Source organism: Rhinopithecus roxellana, chromosome 15 (assembly GCF_007565055.1).
Source record: "Rhinopithecus roxellana isolate Shanxi Qingling chromosome 15, ASM756505v1, whole genome shotgun sequence".
NCBI lineage: Eukaryota > Metazoa > Chordata > Mammalia > Primates > Cercopithecidae > Rhinopithecus > Rhinopithecus roxellana.
In genome coordinates this window covers 7739579-7753245 of record NC_044563.1, presented here as the reverse complement: position 1 = coordinate 7753245, position 13667 = coordinate 7739579, and the positions used below count along the sequence as shown (strand labels likewise).

Here is a 13667-nt window from a genome sequence, read left to right as displayed (position 1 = left end):
TGTTTCTTGAAATGGCCCTGCAAATCTGTCTCTTGTGGGGAAAATCTACATTCTGTAGACAATCCCTTTCTTTTTCCAGCTCTTTTTCCTGATCCAAGAGAGAATCAAGGAAGATTCTGGCACCTTGCAAAGTCTAATAAGAAACACTTACAGTCTATTCTCTCTGAAGCCTGCTACCTGGAGGCCTCATCTACATAGTAAAAACCTTGGTCTCTACAACAGCTTATCTTAACACAGACACTGCCTTCTACTGATTCCAGGTCTTTAGATAAACTCTTTCAATCAACTGGCAATCAGAAAATCATTGAATCCACCTATGACCTGGAAGCCTCCCAACCAACACTCCACCTTCTCCCTTTTCCATCCCCATGCCTGCTCTAAGTTGTCTTGCCTTTCGGGACCAAACCAATGTACATCTTACATATATTGATTGATGTCTTATGTCTCCCTAAAATGTATAAAACCAAGCTGTAGCCCAACCACTTTGGACCCATGTTCTCAGGAACCCCTGGGGCTGTGTCATGGGCATAGCCTTAATTTTGGCAAAATAAACATCTAAATTGATTGAGACCTGTCTCAGATACCTTTGGTTTGCAAAAGCCAACAAGCCCTGAAAAAAATTGAAGTATCTTATCCCAAAATATATTTCTGTAATATATTTTACATATTTTGACACGACCCTATAAAGCTGTCTCTTGTGGAGAAAAATCTACATTCCGTAGAGAATCTCCTTCCCTTTCCCGGTCTTTTTCCTGGTTCAGAAGAGAATCAACTAAGATTGTGGCTCCTTTTAAAGTCTGATAAACCTTTACAATCTATTCTCTCTGAAGCTTGCTACCTGGAGGCTTCATCTGCATAAGAATCTTGATCTCCACAACCCCTTATCTTAACCTAGACACTCACTTCTATTGATTTCAAGTCTTTAGGTAATAAACTCTTTCAACCAAATTGTCAATCAAAAAATCTTTGAATTCTGTCCTTCAAGTTGTCCCACCTTTTTGGTCTGAACCAATGTACATGTTACATGTATTGCCTGATGTCATATGCCTCCCCAAAAGATTTAAAGCCAAGCTGTATCCCAGTCTCCTTGCGCACATGTTCTCAAGACCCCTGGGAGGCTGCGTCATGGATCATTGCTTCTCATATTTGACTCAGAACAAATTTAAAATATTTTACAGTTTAACTCTTTTCATTGACAAGACCTTGCACTCCCACTTCCTCTAGTGCCAGCCCTGTTGATGGAAAAACCTTACAAGCCAAGATACTGTCCCATACATTTCATTCAAGGTCCTCTGATTGGAGGACCTTTGAAAAGCTAGAGCAAATGGCCTTCCAACATAGATTTCACTCAAAGAATTTAACCCTATCACCCTCATGTGCACAACACCAGAAGGATGACTGGTCTTTACCTTTGCCTCCTTATAATACTAAAATCCCCACCCAGGGAGAGGCTTATTTGCCATTTTCTAACCATGTCATGTATGTGTTAGCATTACTTCTTACTATACCTGTGCACCCTGCACTGCACCCCACACACGTGGTGACATGCATGAATTATGCGTGTCACTCTCCTTAACCCCCTTGTGCCTGAGGTTTCAATATTTTGAATTTTTGCAATCAGACCTTGGTGATGACCTTGAGCAATAGGATACGAATAACTCCCACATCTTAGCATTCTAATAATGGAGCATGAGGCATAAATGTATTAAGGCACCACAATGCACAGCCTTTACGGAGACAGCACGAGAACTTTAACTCCAGCGCTGGCTCCCTTTTATTCCAACACAAACCCTTAATAAAGGCCTTGACTGGGAAACTTGTTGGGCCTCATGCCACTTATTACATGAGAGTCTAAGAACCTGTGATTGGTAACAATAGGACAATTGAAGTCGATTCCCCAGGGAAAGGCAAGAACATTGTGTACATCTCCTTAAAGGCAGGATGTATAGTAACAGTAGATAAAGTAGAAATCTTAGAGGCATTCCCAGAACAGGGGTCAATCAGAAGTCAGCACGCAGCCAAGCAGCCTAGCAGCCCGGCAACCTAGCCTCAAGCTGCATTTTAAACTTTTTATCTTTTCCTTTCCTCTTTCCCATCCCAGTCTCAAGATACAACTTTGAGACAAACTGCGTATGTGTTACCTCTCGTCTTTAAATCCAGGCTCAGAATGTTTTGTGAACCTCCACTCCCTTTCATCTCCCGTGCTATGCTCCCATGACTTATGCACATTTATTTACCTACATACTTGTTAAGCACACACCATGCTCTCTTATCTGGTCCTACCTTTTCTTGGAAGTTTCATGGGTCAGATCCTGATAGGGACCAGGCACTTCTGGAATTCTGTCTCCAGTAAAAGATTACTTCAAGGATGGAATCCACTCCAGGTGACAATCAGACTGACTGCAACTAATTTATAACCTGGCAGGATCCAGGTGCCAACCCCTTCACCAAATGAGACAATAATTCAAGAGGAGACATTGGAGCAAGTCGTGACACCTGGTACCTCCTAGCCCCTTCTCTCTTCTGTATTCCAAACCCTTTCTTTAAAACACCCTGCGTACCCTCCACAAATCGAAGAGTGGAATTGCTCTGTACACTTCCCCCTACCTAGAACGGATAATAAAGGAATATCACTCTTTCTTATCATAACGCATTATTATTTTGATGTCATTCTGTAAGAAAGAAGTTCAGCAAGCAGCCAGACCCTTTTTGCTGGTTACAAACGTGGTGAAGTAGCATCCAAGAAGGAGTTGCTTTATCCCTCTCAACAGGCTCACTCTTTTGGCAATTCTGATTTAATAGGTTCTTGAACTCCTGACCTTAGGTGATCCACCCTCCACGCACGGCCTCCCAAAGTGCTGGGATTACAGGAGTAAGCCACCACTCCTGGCCGTGCATTTATTTTAAATCTTGTAAATTAGTATGGTCAATCTCTTTTCATTATTCTCTCTTTAGATTTATCTGAAGAAGAGAGAGATACCTGTGGGTCTGAGGCTCATTTATCACCTGGGCTTTTAAATTCTCCTTGAGAAATTGCTGCAGTTTGCTTTGAGGAGACAATCTAATTCCAAATGTCTTGGTTATCCTTAACTGGGAATTTCGGTGTTTCTCAGACTGCTAATTTTCATCCTATTTGTATTAGTTTGCTACAGCTGCAATGACAAAGTACCACAGACTGGGTGGCTTAAACAATAGAAATTTATTTTTTACAGGTCTGTAGGCTATAGCAAGCCTAAAATCAAGGCTTTAGCAGGGTTGGTTTCTTCTGAGGACTGTAAGGGAAGGATCTGTTCCAGGCCTCTCTTACTGGCTTGTAAATAGCTGTTTTCTTGCTGTCTTCACATAGTCTTCCTTCTGTACATGTTTGTGTCCTGAACTCCTCTTCTTACAAGAATATTATTCATATTGAGTTAGGGTCCACCCTGAATATCTCATTTTAATTTAATTACTCTTTAAAGATGATGTCTCCAAATACGTCACATTCTGAGGTCCTGGCGCTTAGGACTTCAACATATAAACTCTGAGGGGAACATAGTTCAGGCCATGACACCTCTAGAAGCAAGAGTCTTTATTCTGTAATAAAACCTAAGATAATCAAGTGGGCACTCCATATTCAGAGTGTCATCCTCCCTTCAGAGAGGAATTCTAAAAGAAGTAGACATCTTCCATCTGTTACAAACCCTAGTAGAAGAGAGCCCAAGATATCAGGTGATACCAGAGACCTGGAAATAGGTGATTTCCAGGGGCTGGAGTGTGAGGTGTAAAGAAGTTAGTTCTTGTGTCTAGGTTTTTTTTTTTTTTTAATGGTTATGTAGAGATAACTACATAGAACTGTACCACCAATTAATGCTCCATGTTTTCTATCTCAAATGCACAATCATTTTGAGGAGAGTGTTCATTAATTTCACAACTCCCATAGCTAAGACAGGTAGTTAAGCCAAGTAGGAGGAGCACAGACACTAAAGTGAAGCCAGCCTGGGTTTAAATCCCAGCTCCATAATCTCGTGGCTAAGTGGTCTTGGCAAATTGTTTTCATTCTTGTTATGTAAAGACGCTTACAGTTTTTAAAAAAGAGGTATTTCTTACCTCAAGAGTTTGTTTCATAGATTAAAATGAAGTAACACAAGTTAGGCTTTCAGCAGAAGGCTGGAGATATAATGGAAATTCAAGTAAGTTTGCTTCATTCACTTTCTTTTCTTTTTTTGGGGGGGGTTGGAGGGGACGGAGTCTCACTCTGTCACCCAGGCTGGAGTGCAATGGCGCCATCTCAGCTCACTGCAGCCTCTGCCTCCTGGGTTCAAGTGATTCTCCTGCCTCAGCCTCCCTAGTGGCTAGGACTACAGGCGCATGCCACCATATCCAGCTAATTTTTGTATTTTTAGTAGAGATGGGGTTTCACTATGTTGGCCAGGCTGGTCTCAAACTCCTGACCTCGTGATCTGCCTGCCTCGGCCTCCGGAAGTGCTGGAATTACAGGCGTGAGCCTCTGTGCCTGGTCCTTTTTATCCTTTTTTTCAGCATAACCAGTGTTCTCCTTTCATCTTAGACTCAAACACTTAATGTATTAGTCAACCAGTTGCTTGTCTAACTTTATTCTTTAATTTGTTAACAAAGTCTACCAGTTCCTCTTTTTCTACACGTTTTAGATATAACCATTATTTCCATTTCCACTCACTTTATTTCAGCTCAGGTCTTAATTTATTCTTCTTTTTTTCACAAATGTCTCACTAAATGATCTCTCCACTTGCAATTTCCCTGTTTTTACCTATCTACCTCCCCAGACAATGGGTAACTTAATAAAATTCCCCACTTCCTACTTATCAATCTGCAAACATTATCTAATAATACCATGTCAGTGAATGTGCTGGTGATTTAGGCAATTATACAGATTTTTATAAAACTTCATGCAATACATTGCAAGAATGTATTATTGACTGGTGGTAAAATATTTACATAGAAAGTTATATATAGTGTAAGTTATATATATGTGTGTGTGACTGTGTGGGTATGGGTGTGTGGTACAAATCATGCCCAACTGTAACTATTAGGAATGCTAAAAAATAAAAAAAAAAAACGTAAGAACCAAATATTATCAAACTGTCAAAGTTTAACTCAACTTTCAGCCAGCCTTCTGGTGTTCTGTATTTGCACAGTTATAATCAAACAGTTAAATCTTGCTTATTACATGTTGACATTCCAGCAGAGAGGTATGTGAAGTCATAATATAAAACAAGAAAAATAGGAGTCTATCATATCTACAAATGGAAGGAGAATATTAAGGGGAACAGAAGCAACAAAAACAAAATATTCTCATCTGGCGAATAAATCTAATGTAAAATTGGCAGGCTGTGGAGAAAATAGAAATTTTTCCAGTAGCCCCTTAACAAGACCTTGGCCTTCTGGATTCTTGGCTGTGAATCAGAGTGTTCTGGATATGTGATTCTTATAAATCAGTGAGAGGAGACATTTCCTCTCGATCTTCCAACTCACTGTAAATAGCTGAATATATGTTTAATTCTTCATAAACACGATCATCTGGAACCTGATAAGGGAAAAATCATTTCATATCAATCACCACAAATTTCCCATCCCTAGAAGTCTTGCTCAAGAGACTTAACTCATCTACTTTTGTCTTTCTGACTCTCACACTCTCTGTCATTACACTCTAATTATTTCTTTCGGTTCCAGAAAACCAAACCAGACTGACTGGCTAAGTGGGCCCAAAAGAAATCATGTCAGTCGATGACAAGTTGGTGAGGTTATTCCTTAGTATATCTGCTGTCTTATTTATCTATCTTTGGAAGAGAGTGATTTTTTTTTTTTTTTTTTTTTTTTTTTTTGGAGACGGAGTCTCACTATGTCACCCAAGCTGGAGTGCAGTAGCCACGATCTCAGCTCACTGCAACTTCTGCCTCCCGGGTTCAAGCAATTCTTCTGCTTCATCCTCATGAGTAGCTGAAATTACAGGCGTGCATCCCCATGCCCTGCTAAGTTTTGTATTTTTAGTAGAAACAGGGTTTCACCATGTTGGCCAGGCTGGTCTCCAATTCGTGACCTCAAATGATTCTCCAGCTTTAGCCTCCCAAAGTGCTGGAAGTATAAGCATGAGCCACTGGCCTGGCTACTTTTTTTTTTTTTTTTAAGACCAAGTCTGGCTCTGTCGCCCAGGCTGGGGTGCAGTGGCATGATCTTGGCTCACTTAACCTCCACCTCTTGGGCTCAAGCGATTATCCTGCATCAGCCTCCTGGGGAGCTGAAACCTCAGGAACCTGCCAACACACTGGGCTAATGTTTCCTTTTTTGTTTTCATTGTTGTTGTTTTGTTTTGTTGTACTTTTTAGTAGAGATTTGGTTTTGCCATTTGGCCAGGCTGGTTTCGAACTCCTGACTTCAAATGATCCACCCTCCTCGGCCTCACGAAGTGCTGGGATTACAGGCGTGAGCCACCTTGCCCAGCCTGGACGAGAGTGATTTTAAAAGGTGGCTAGACTTAAATGCCTCAGGAAAGTGGACAGATGGAGAGAGTATGTTTCATCCATCAGACATGGGCAAGTACGTGAGCACCAGGTGCTGGTGGTTCTCATCAAAGGTAGAATGGGCGGGTGAGGCAAGTGGAAACAGTTGGTAGTCATGAATCAGAAAGGAAAGAATATTGAGGTTTTAGAGCAAGTTGGAAAGGAAAAGTCAAGAAATAAAGGAATAAAACAGAAACAGGAATAGGCGGTTACTTCTGGGGCAGAAAACAAGGCCAGATACCTGGGTGGTTTCCTCACAAGCCACCTGCACATGTGTCTCTCGTGCTCCACACACTTTAAGGCATCCATATTTTCTGACATTATACAGATCCTATTTTCCCAACCCTCATTCAGAGGGGATATACTATGAAATGTGTGCTACTTATGAGTATAAAATGTGATTTAAAATGTGAGATTTGGAAACCAAAATAATAAAACCTGGAGAAACTATTTTCTGGAAGAAATGTTTCAGAAAACCCAGCCCATATTTTTAAGGAATAAAGCTCCAATTCTTTAACCTGTCATTCAGGATTTTAGATCAGGCTTCTACCTACCTTATTTCCTTTGAGTTCTTCCCCAGCTCCATAGATGGTGAGTGACAGAGCACTACCAAGTCCCAGAATGGTGACAAACAGCATCATCACTACCATTTCCTATTGAACAGCAACAAACGATAAACAACAAGAGTCACATGGTAGGTGCCCCAAAAGTTTATTTTCTTAAAGCATCTCCTGCTTTCATCTCCCCATCATCTGACCAGTCCTTCTAAAGTGACACACACATACACACACACACACACACACGCACACACGCAGACAAAGGAAAACCCAGAGATGGTTACTTGTAGTAGATAACTTTAACCCCAAGGAATTTGCCTGGATTGAGGGGAGCGGGCAGCCAGCATCTCCCTGGACTGTGTGAACTTACAGAACACTGCACTATGTAATGGAGGTTACAGAAAAGGATGGTGTTCATGGAACAAGAAAAGAGGGCTTCTTACTGACATTAGCACCCAGAATCTTAGTCTTCCCACACAAAAAAATACATACAGCGGAAAAGGAAGCCACAAAGCACTTTTCAGTCGAAAAATATTTCTGGCAACTGTGGATGTGGATATAAGCCGAGCTCTTCTTCAGGTTGACGATCAGGATGGTAATTCCTGTTGCCCCAGCTATGCTGCTGGCAGTGTTTGCTCCCAGGCTTCCTCTCGCCTGATGATAATAAGGAACACTCAGACCTGGGCCTGCACTTGCTGGCACATTCAATAAACCTGTCTTCATTTCAGGGCTGGATGCATTCAGTAAATTCCACATTGCTTCCAAATTTTGGTTAAAAAGGGAAGCCCTGAAAATGGCCGCATTGTTTAATGAGCATATATTTCTTTCTCGCTGGACTGCATTCAGGAACCACATGGACACATACGGTCTTTCCTCAAATCTCCTTCTTAATTGAAAACTAATTATTTATTTGATCATGTGAATATACCTACAAGGACAATGCCGGTGTGGGAACACTTTTTTTTAGAGCGAGCATCAAGGTAAACATAAACTTCATTGTATGTTAAATGGTGCAATTTATGTTTCTAATGATTATATCCAACTTCTGTTGCAAAAAGCCCCAGGACACAAAATAGATTGAAACAAAGTCATATATCCACATTCACTATAATATAGGAGACAACGAATGTTCCCCTTAAGACTCCTCAAACTCCGTTCTTCTTACCTTTTCAAAGAGGAACAAAGACAGAAACAGGCAACTCACCAGAGATGTGGCATTTCTCCTTTCAGATAAAATTGACAAAATTCCAGAAATAGAAAACTGTTCAAAAAGGAGGAAAAAAGAGCCACAATGAGTTTCTTGTTTTCAATGTGTCCTTTGTAACCCCATCTTCCAAACATAGGTACAATTTGGGGTATTGATAAAGTTACTTATTAATGTCACCTGTGAACCCAGTATTTCCTTATTCTTATTTTCTGTAGAGTGCTCCTCAAAAGTAAATGTGTATACGAATAAGGCCGGGTGTGGTGGCTCATGTCTGTAATCCCAGCACTTTGGGAGGCCGAGGCGGGGGGATCGCCTGAGGTCAGGAGTTCGAGACCAGCCTGACGAATAGGGCAAAACCCCGTCTCTACTAAAAATACAAAAATTAGCCAGGCATGGTGGCGTGTGCCTGTAGTCCCAGCTATTAGGGAGGCTGAGACAGGAGAATCGCTTGAACCCGGGAGGTGGAGGTTGCAGTGAGCCAAGATCATGCCACTGCACTCCAGCCTGGGTGAAAAGAGTGAGTCTCCATCTAACAGAAAAAAAAGTGTATATGAATCATGTGAGGGTCTTGCTAAAATGCAGATTCTTATTCATTAGGTCCTGGATGGAGCATGAAATTCTTCATTTACATGAGACTCCCAGGAGATGCTAACCCTGACAATGCAGCGGTTAATCTTGGAGTAGCAACGTCCAGCAACATCAGGGGCATGAATCTGTTAGACTACCACTCTCATTCTATTGCAATTGTCTATTTGTATGTGCATCTTTCATCAGCTCCTCTAGGCAAGAAACATGTGTTTGTGGCATGCATATTTCCAGAGTTTGACATATATCATGTGAATATAGAGTAATTATGAAAATGTACATGATGATATTTTTACCAAACATTTACATGTTTGATATAAATATAAGTCAATAGCACAAATTCAAAGCAATCTCCTAAAGACTCAGATTGTGAGTTTGATGGGTTGAGAGACACCTAATAAGCTGTGTTTGAAATAAAAAGACAGTAGAGACAAGTTTCAATTGTAACAGGGGTGGAGGTTCAAGGAGAGTCCTGAACAAGTCATCTGAGCACTAAGGATTTAGCAGAATGCAAAGTGAATGTGATATAGTTTAGAATTAAAATGTATTCTCATGAATGAAGTATCGATATAATGAAAAAACATGAATAATCTCAAATAACTGCAGCGAAGGAAGACAAACAGTAAAGAGAACATACTTATATAAAAAAATGTAAGTTAATTTATATTCACAGAAAGCAGATCAATGGTTTCTTGGGGATGAGAGGAGAAGGAGTGGAGGGAGGAAGAAAGAATTACAAAGATACACAGGGAAGCTTTTGGAAATGATAGATACATACATTGTATTAATGTGGTGATGTTTTCATGTGTGTCTATGTGTGTCAAAGGTGAGCAAATTGTACACCTGAAATACTTGCAATTTATTATATGTCAATTAGACCTTTAAAAAGTTATACACCTTATTATCTCACTCATCCACCTGTTTTTCCACATAGAACATTGAGTAAAAGAGATGCCATGAGAAAATACCTAAAAGTTTCTAGGGCATAGAAGGTCACCATATGCCCATTGATCTTAATTTTTCTCACCCCAGCAATCTCTTTCCTCATTTTTCATGAAGATAACTTTGTTTTCTATTATTATTATTTTGAGACAGAGTTTTGCTCTTATTGCCCAGGCTGGAGCGCAATGGCACAATCTCAGCTCACTGCAACCTCTGCCTCCCAGGTTCAAACAAGTCTCCTGCCTCAGCCTCTCGAGTAGCTGGGATTACAGGCATGCACTATCACACTCAGCTAATTGTTTATATTTAGTAGAGACGAGGTTTCACCATGTTGGCCAGGCTGGTCTCGAACTCCTGACCTCAGGTGATCCACCCACCTCAGCCTCCCAAAGTGCTGGGATTACAGGCGTGAGCCACCATGCTCAACCTCTGCTATTATTTTTAGTTGACATATAAAGCTGTATGTAGTCATCGTATAACTTTATTGATGAATAGTGCTAGAGGTATGTTCTTGCAGTTGGATTCTGAAAGTTTAGGTTCAGTTACTATCAGCCAGGTGTCGCTTAGGCAAGTCATTTAACTTGAATTAGATTCAGGTTTCTCATCAGATAAAACTGTGGGCTAAATGTTTAACCCAATGTTAATTATAAAAAGAATGTTTTGTTGTTGTTAATGAGCATATCTATGTTAGGAATTATAAATATCATCTTAATACTGGAAATAACTGGTTAGTTCTTAGCAAGAGAGAGACCTATGTTCAACGTTATTTCAGAAACTATTATAGATATATACTCACAAATATGGCTCCCCAGAATGGATAACCTGCTTTAAATGATGAAAAAATGTCTCCCTCAATGTGTGAAATATCAAGTACAGAGCAGACAACTGTTCCAAAACACAGGCATATCATACCGATCAGAATTTGTGTTACCTATAGAAAAACACATGAATTTCATGAAAATCAAAATATTTTCCCAAGATTGTATCATTTTTTAATAATAGAGGCCGAACATGAGAAACTGCTTTAGTGTCCTAGACTGTCTTGAGAAGTGATCCACACGTAAGACTTTCCAGAATACCCTGGCCGCTATAGGAATTGATATAAGCACTACCTAATGCATGGATGACCAATACTTTTCTCCATGCGCCTTTATGTACGTACTCATGTTGAACATCAGTAATTGTTCTTTACGTCTAAGTAAAGAGAAAGATGATGAATTCTTCACTCCTATTGGCCATTCTCATCCTAGCAATTTAAAGTCTTTTTGAGGAAATGCTTCTCTGTTCCCAAAAGGGCCCAGTTAGTATCAACACTTTATCTACCATGTTTTTTAGAGGACCTGCCACCTCTCATGAATCCAAGTGGGAAAACAGTTGATGCAACTCAGTATTCTTTTCTAGACCCAACCCTTACTTGAGTCAAAGTTGGAGGAGGCTAACTCACCCCCAGGAACTCCTGCTCTTTTTTCAAAACTGTCAGCCATGTATGCTGTGGTGGGGATGAGGCTGACTTCAATAGTCCGCCTGAAGATTCTTCCTGGGGAGATACTGCCAAGACTTCAAATGCAGGCACACTGTGAAATTTAAAAGCAATTCAGTCATAAGAACATTCTCTAACTCCCTGTGCAACATCCTCGACTGACAGAAAGGGGCGTTTTGTTTATTTTTTCAAAGCCATCCTGTAACTCAAATCTTCATTGTAATCACTAAGAAACTAAAACTCAGAGCATCCAAGTAACTGACCAAGAACACCTGAACACTATCCAAGTGATTAGATGGGACAAAATGGAACAAAATCCATGCCAAATTTTCCTATTCTTAATCCAGTGTTACTTTCAAGTTCTTTCTCATTCATCTATGTTGATAAGTAAAACTGAAAATAAACACAGTTACCTATGCATCTCACAATCCTTTTAACATAGAAATGTATCTGAATATATTATGTCAGTAACAAACCCCAACTTCATGTACACAGAATGCAATGAGGGGATGACTTTGAATGGCTAGATGGGACTCTTACTATTTTCATCTTCAAAGAAGCATCCCACAGCTTGTGGATCATAAAGACCAATCAAGAAGCAGGTTACTTTATAAAGTATTTACAAAAGCATGTGTGAAGGATATGTGTCCTGCAGCACATATCAGACACAGAAGCAAGAGATCTACATACCTAGTATGAACTCTCCTGTCTCATACCCAGAAAATGAGCTTCTAATGTGAGAAAATCTGTTACTTCCACTTTACAAGCTGAGTAAAAATGTTCCCTTCCAGGGAGAGAGAATCTCTTGGAAAGTACGGCAAGTAGCTTCCTCATACCCAATATATTAATTAAACTAGATGGATCCATGCCTAAATCAATAAAGTTTCATCTCCTAAGCACTGTAACTATGACTTCCCCTGCCACTAAGTGACTGAGAGTAGAAAAAAATAATACCCTGTACCTACCTGGACGGCTCTTGTGGGAGAGAAAGATTTGCTCTCTGATGACTTTCTGTGTCCATTTTTTCATTAACTGAGCTATCCAGGAGTAAAGAATATTGTTATATTGAGACTTGGTGGATTTCCTCTTACTGCATGCTCTGAATAGGCAGTTGAAATGGGTTACCTCATGACACTGATGGTTATCTTTATACATGTGTCATTTGCCAGACAGATAAGTTTCCTGGCTGATTAAGATCAACAGGCTTTCACTTGTAATGAATAGAAAAATTGAGAAGTCTACTAAATAAAGACTCATATGAAATAAGAAACTTTGAGACTCCTGGAGCATAATTTTGCCTGAGACTAGCAGGATTTACAGAACCTGAAAATGAGACATTTTACTAGAAATTGAGAAGGTGAGAACGAACTGCAGAAAAGAAAGAGATGTACCCTTCTTCTGGAATTTCCCCCCCTTGTGTCCTAATTCAGCCATTTCTCTGGCAGAAGTTCTCCAACTGCACTTTTGAAAAGCTTGTCTTCCTTGTTTAAGGCATACTTGGTTTCACACATGGACCCAAAACTGAAGTGCTGTTTTTGTATGTGAGTGAGTGTGTGTTAGTCTCTGAATCTCCAGATCCATCTCTGACGTTAATATCTATCATCTTCCTCTCTCTTTCTGTCTTTTGGAAACTGTTTACGTGATTCTCTGCAGCAGATGGTCTTGGAAATACAACAGGCTGCATTATAACTGCTGTGAACCATACCTGATAGTGTGTAAAAGCTAAGAAGACTCCCTTGTCTGCTAAATTATTAGACTGATGGTGCTTAGATCTTTACAATGGCATGAATGGGATAGTGAAAACACTGAGAGGCATGAACTTTATAACAAATCCCACTAGCAAATCTAAACAGCATTGGATTAAACAGTATGCCTAAGTTAGAATCAGGGCTAAACCATGTGATCATTGTACCGTAACTAGCTAGACCATAGTAAAATCAGTACAGATAAGATTCACAGAAGGTTTTAATCTCTTTTATTTCAGTTTAATTGTAAACATAACCTTGAATGGCTCTTCAATAATTTTTAAGATACTAAAAATCACACCTCTAATCATGTGTGGTTTTTTTAGGGGGGGGGGGATGTGAAAAAGAAAGTATTTTTGTTGAAAACTAAGATATTTACATAAACAGAGGACACTAAAAGACATATTTGTATAGCTTTTGTAGTCAAGTTTATTAACTCAGGTGTCATCTTCCCATGGTGTCTTCAGGAATTGGTGGACCTAACCAAGGTGCTATTAGAATTAAGGAATAGAGATTACTCACTTATACGTTCATCCAAAAAGAACTTAATGTTCCATGCCAGGCACTGCCCTTATCACTGTGCATGCACAGATGAATGCCAAAATCCCAGGTCCTTCTAGTCCACAATCAAGCAGA

General features: G+C 40.0%; 1 protein-coding gene across 1 annotated transcript; it reads right to left on the bottom strand.

Moving 5' to 3' along the window:
* Nucleotides 1-4392: 4392 nt before the first annotated feature.
* MS4A2 (membrane spanning 4-domains A2) lies at nt 4393-12550 on the bottom strand. The gene is made up of 7 exons (XM_010384991.2): nt 12252-12550; nt 11251-11380; nt 10603-10737; nt 8277-8333; nt 7565-7726; nt 7070-7168; nt 4393-5542 (listed from the first exon to the last, which is right to left on the bottom strand). Exons 1-7 carry the CDS (start codon nt 12305-12307, stop codon nt 5444-5446), a joined length of 738 nt encoding a protein of 245 aa, XP_010383293.1. The 5' UTR covers nt 12308-12550; the 3' UTR covers nt 4393-5443.
* Nucleotides 12551-13667: the final 1117 nt, after the last annotated feature.

Bases quoted from the DNA above. Each gene is read 5' to 3' on its own strand.
- MS4A2 (XM_010384991.2), bottom strand. From the start codon at position 12,307: ATGGACACAGAAAGTCATCAGAGAGCAAATCTTTCTCTCCCACAAGAG. The intron at 10,738-11,250 runs GTGAGTTAGCCT...GTTTTTCTATAG, and splicing joins AAGAGCAGGAGTTCCTGGGG to GTAACACAAATTCTGATCGG. The intron at 8,334-10,602 runs GTGAGTATATAT...CTTTTTGAACAG, and splicing joins CATTCTGGGGAGCCATATTT to TTTTCTATTTCTGGAATTTT.